The sequence below is a fragment of the Amphimedon queenslandica genome, unplaced genomic scaffold, assembly GCF_000090795.2.
Source record: "Amphimedon queenslandica unplaced genomic scaffold, v1.1 AMPQUscaffold_13195, whole genome shotgun sequence".
NCBI classification, from domain to species: domain Eukaryota; kingdom Metazoa; phylum Porifera; class Demospongiae; order Haplosclerida; family Niphatidae; genus Amphimedon; species Amphimedon queenslandica.
The window spans coordinates 56,144-61,846 of NW_003546569.1; the positions used below are offsets into that span (position 1 = coordinate 56,144).

The 5,703-nt window shown below is 35.6% G+C and overlaps 2 protein-coding genes across 2 annotated transcripts in view; both read left to right on the forward strand.

The window, feature by feature from the left end:
• Positions 1 to 298, forward strand: part of LOC100638480 (pirin-like protein) — a 10,876-nt gene extending 10,578 nt beyond the window's left edge. The window contains exon 2 of the mRNA XM_020000383.1: positions 43 to 298. Within this exon, the coding sequence (XP_019855942.1) occupies positions 43 to 203 (161 nt within the window). The 3' untranslated portion in view covers positions 204 to 298. The remainder of the gene's footprint in view (positions 1 to 42) is intronic.
• A 2,053-nt stretch (positions 299 to 2,351) lies between these two features.
• Positions 2,352 to 2,786, forward strand: LOC109584584 (ankyrin repeat domain-containing protein 29-like; the record flags this gene model as incomplete). The annotated part of the gene is made up of 2 exons (XM_020000373.1): positions 2,352 to 2,645; positions 2,739 to 2,786. Coding segments are annotated over exons 1-2 (339 nt in total), but the record flags the coding sequence as incomplete, so codon positions are not given.
• Positions 2,787 to 5,703: the final 2,917 nt, after the last annotated feature.

The window sequence follows — 5,703 nt, forward strand, 5'->3', positions numbered from 1 at the left end:
TAATAGCTGGGGTGCCATTGAATGAGAATGTTGTTCGTTCAGGACCTTTTGTGATGAATACGTGGGCGGAGATACAGCAGGCTTATACTGACTATCAGTCTGGGACATTGGGGCAGATTGAGGGGGCAGAGGAGAGATATGCTGCTACTGAAGCTGCTAAGAAGAGACAGAAAGAGTCAGGAAGACGACAAGGAGATTTATAACTGTGGTAATAATAATAATACTATAATCCTTTATTATAACAATATTATGTACTCTTGATTATAACTATAACTGTTTTGTTTGTCAAGTAAATTAACAGAGATCATTTTTAAATTCTATTTTTCATAAAAAACACTTTTAGTATTTCTTTTTAATTCTGTTGACTATACAATCAGTATTGTTCTATCAATTATAATCATTCTTGATAATGATATTCAGTGTTATTCGTGTGTTCCAGCAACTATTTTCATGAGGTCCTATATACCACACACATACACTGATACACCCATCCTTTATACTGGTGGACTTGCTCTGGCCTGCTACTGCAAAGGCTTGCTCTTTTGTCCAGCTTTCAGAGACTACTAACTAAATCATCTCTTCTTGCTTTTATAAAGTCCTTTCTTTATTGTGGTGCAGCTGATCACTTACTGAAATAGCTACACCTTAAGTTACCTAATTCTCTCATTGTCCTCCATACTATAGTACAAGATGATTGATGTCTCTCAATGGAGAGCAAGTATTGGACTGTGGAACTACTGTCAAGCTGCCTCCAGTAGACCAGCTAATGGCCGCCACTCTCACTCATTCAAAGCTGCAGTAGACAGCAAGTCAGGAAGTACTACATCAGGAGAGAAGACATCTAAACTACCATCAGCTCTGTTTCTTATTTCTTTCCTCCTCCTCCTCTTTCACTCTCTCTCTTTATTAAGACACATCTTGATGATTCCTCCAACAGGTAAACAACAATTGCAACTTTGTACTTGTATATTTACTTATTATTATTAGGTAACTGCTACCAAGTACAATATACTACTGGTGTTACTGTTACTGATACAAATTACCTCCAGTCAGTAGTCTTACCTGGAGGCAGCAGTTCTAACCTGATTTACAATGATTTCTATTTGATTGTTTGTCTACGTATGCTCCTCCTCTTATCAGGAGATGTTGAACTCAATCCTGGTCCTATGATTGATGATCAACCTGATATTTCATTATTAACTCAATGGCTTGAACCACTTGTTGAATGGAAACCATTTGGTCTTAGCTTACCAGGAACTACTTATTCTGACATTTCAAAAATTGAAGCTGAAAATGTAACAATTGAAGACAGAAAGTTAGCATTGTACTCAAAATGGTTGAAGATGGCTCCTAAAGCAACATGGGCTGATGTGATTAATGCACTGAACAAAAGAAAAGAAAACAAACTTGTACAAGACATTAGAAGAAATTTACAAAAAAGTGCACCAAGGTCAGCTAGAAGTTATTGTGCTGTCACTACCAGACCACAATCACATGTACAGGCAATAGTAATGTTTAAAACAGCAGAGGATGAAAAGAAGATATTGAATACATTAATTGGTCTCAATAAAGAATTCTCCAGTTTAATGATGCATGTACGTTCAGGCTTTCAGACAAAAATTGAAAATGATCCTGAACAGTTAGCTAATCTTACCATATGGTTGGAGACTTACATGCATTGGAATGATAAACTAACAAATGCATCATTAGATGAAATTTTCAAAATTATTCATCCATTTTATGATTTTCTTGATTGCAGTCTGATAGTGGACATGAGCGAAGTCTTTCTTCAGGACTTTATATTTGGTGTCAGCAAATTAAATATTGTTAGTGAATTAAGAAAATACCAGGAAAAAGCTGATAATCTTTGTTTTTCAGCTCAAGTACAACATTTAAACAAAGCACTAAAAACAATATATGGAGGACATATACCAGATTTATCAAAAGTGCCAATGATTTCAATGAAGCTTCATAATCCATGGCATGGTAGCAAAATTAGTGGACTCTCTCTACTGATCCACAACTTACTTCCTGTTGGACACCAGCAGTCAATAATGAAATACATTACAATATTATCTGGTTGCATTATCATCAAATATTCTGTACTTGGTTCCACAGCTGATAGTCTAATAGAATATACTGGAGGAAAGTTACAGTTTATGCATCTTATTGGTATATTTAGTTTATACATCAATGATCATCCTATCCTTCAAGAAGATGAGAATATGAACTTCACCTTTGAACTAGCTCTCCTTGAGGCAGTCACAGCTGGTAATAATGAAGCAGTGGGGTTTCTTCTTCAACTAGAAACTGTTAACATTGATCATACTAATGAAGAAGGCAAGACAGCACTAATGTTAGCTTGTGAAAGAGGACATGAGGACATTGTACACAGTTTACTGTCTGCTGGAGCTAATGTTAACATTCAGGACAATAAAGGATGGACAGCACTAATGAGAGCAAGTAAATATAATCACATTTCAATCATTCACATGTTACTACAAGCTAATGCTAATCCTCACCTGAAGAAGACATTGGGTGGATCAAATGCTTTAATGATTGCTACTTACTTTGGTAACTATGAAGTTGTTGAGCTATTGATTAGCAAAGGAATTGATTATAAATACCTACGAAAAGATCATGGAGCAAATGCTTTTATGTTGGCTTGCAAAAATGGTCACACTCAAATAGTTAAACTGCTGCTGAAGGAACAAGTTGATCCTAATGTTCAAGAGAAAGATGGTTGGAATGCTTTAATGTTGGCTTGTGAAAATGGTCACACTCAAATAGTTGAGCTGTTGCTGAAGGAACAAGTTGATCCTAATGTTCAAGAGAAAGATGGTTGGAATGCTTTAATGTTGGCTTGCAAAAATGGTCACACTCAAATAGTTAAACTGCTGCTGAAGGAACAAGTTGATCCTAATGTTCAAGAGAAAGATGGTTGGAATGCTTTAATGTTGGCTTGCAAAAATGGTCACACTCAAATAGTTAAACTGCTGCTGAAGGAACAAGTTGATCTTAATGTTCAAGAGAAAGATGGTTGGAATGCTTTAATGTCAGCTTGTCAAAATGGTCACACTCAAACAGTTGAGCTGTTGCTGAAGGAACAAGTTGATCCTAATGTTCAAGAGAAAGATGGTTGGAATGCTTTTATGTTGGCTTGTCAAAATGGTCACACTCAAATAGTTGAACTGTTGCTGAAGGAACAAGTTGATCCTAATGTTCAAAGAAACAGTGGGGGGAATGCTTTTATGTCAGCTTGTCGAAATGGTCACACTCAAATAGTTAAACTGCTGCTGAAGGAACAAGTTGATCCTAATGTTCAAAGGAATGATGGAGTGAATGCTTTAATGTTGGCTTGTCAAAATGATCACACTCAAACAGTTGAACTGTTGCTGAAGGAACAAGTTGATCCTAATGTTCAAGAGAAAGATGGTTGGAATGCTTTAATGTTGGCTTGTCAAAATGGTCACACTCAAATAGTTGAACTGTTGCTGAAGGAACAAGTTGATCCTAATGTTCAAAGAAACAGTGGGGGGAATGCTTTTATGTCAGCTTGTCGAAATGGTCACACTCAAATAGTTGAACTGTTGCTGAAGGAACAAGTTGATCCTAATGTTCAAGAGAAAGATGGTTGGAATGCTTTAATGTTTGCTTGTCAAAATGGTCACACTCAAATAGTTGAACTGTTGCTGAAGGAACAAGTTGATCCTAATGTTCGAAGAAACAGTGGGGGGAATGCTTTTATGTCAGCTTGTCGAAATGGTCACACTCAAATAGTTGAACTGTTGCTGAAGGAACAAGTTGATCCTAATGTTCAAGAGAAAGATGGTTGGAATGCTTTAATGTTCGCTTGTCAAAATGGTCACACACAAATAGTTGAACTGTTGCTGAAGGAACAAGTTGATCCTAATGTTCAAGAGAAAGATGGTTGGAATGCTTTAATGTTCTCTTGTCAAAATGGTCACACACAAATAGTTGAACTGTTGCTGAAGAAACAAGTTGATCCTAATGTTCGAAGAAACAGTGGGGGGAATGCTTTTATGTCAGCTTGTCGAAATGGTCACACTGAAATAGTTGAACTGCTGTTGAAGGAACAAGTTGATCCTAATGTTCAAGAGAAAGATGGTTGGAATGCTTTAATGTTCTCTTGTCAAAATGGTCACACACAAATAGTTGAACTGTTGCTGAAGAAACAAGTTGATCCTAATGTTCAAAGGAATGATGGAGTGAATGCTTTAATGTTCACTTGTCAAAATGGTCACACTCAAATAGCTGAACTGTTGCTGAAGGAACAAGTTGATCCTAATGTTCAAAGGAATGATGGAGTGAATGCTTTAATGTTGGCTTGTCAAAATGGTCACACTGAAATAGTTGAACTGTTGCTGAAGGAACAAGTCGATCCTAATGTTCAAAGCGAAGATGGTTGGAATGCTTTTATGTTGGTTTGTCAAAATGGTCATACTCAAATAGTTGAACTGTTGCTGAAGGAACAAGTTGATCCTAATGTTCAAAACAAAGACGGTGCTACTGCTTTGATGCTTGCTAGTGCTAAAGGACATTATGAAGTAGTTAAGTTATTGCTGGAGTGGAAAGCTGATCCAACTATTAAATCTAACAAAGGCAAAACTGCATTATCTTATGCCAAAACTAGTGAAACAAAAACATTGCTTAAAAATTACTTGAAAAAAAGAAATTTAAAGGAAGATGATGCTACTAGTATTTTCTCATTTGCATCTCAAAGAACAGTATCCAGTGGACGTCATACAGTATCAGATATTAGTAGTATGAGAAGTTTTCCTTCTACTTTAACTTTAGATTCAGGAATAGAAGAGTTGAAAGATAGGAAGTGATGTTGCAGTAGATATTATAAAACAATGCATTGTGATTAAAATTAGCTTTATTAGAGGCCAAAAAGTATTTTATAATAATATGTGTAGCTACATGCATTTTATTTTTCTTGCTTTAAATACTTTACAGAGGAGGCTGTATATGCTGTGTGGAACTGAAGTTTGAGCCCTTAATATTATTTTTCTTTTTCGAATAAAAAGTTAAAATTCATTGTCTTGTTTGCACTAATACAACTACTAGTTCTCCTTGTCACTCCTCTTGACATCCTTTTTTATTTATTTCCCTAAGTTTAAACAAGAGTAAACAATGTGCCAAAAAGAGCAACAAAATTACAACTCTGTAGTTGCTTTTGATGCAAAATACCGTTATAATTTATGCATATTAAAAATATTTTGATAAAAAATATAAAGGCACAAAGCAAGGAATATTAAAACCTTAGAAAAAATACAAGCTAAAATTATACCTTTAGAGAAAGGATGGAGAGACCGGTGGTGAAAATTTTTAAGGTAAAAATTTTGTAAGAAGAAACAAGTATAAAAGAGTATTATAAAAGAAGTACAAATAAACAATTAATATTAAGTGTGTGTTATCGTTGTCTAACATTAGTATCACTTGACACAATGTGATGGCTCAAATGAGAATAAGACGACTTCACAAACGACTTCTTTCTCTCCACCCTAGCTCTATCAAAAGCTCCTCTCACAGCACTCCTATCATCAATACGAGATATTGCTTTATTGAACTTTTGTATGTCAGGATGAGGAGCACTACGCCTACGTCTCTTAAGGGCCTCCAGTGAGTATTCAGTATCTTCATCATCATGATCGTTATCATTGCTAATGCCCTCATTGG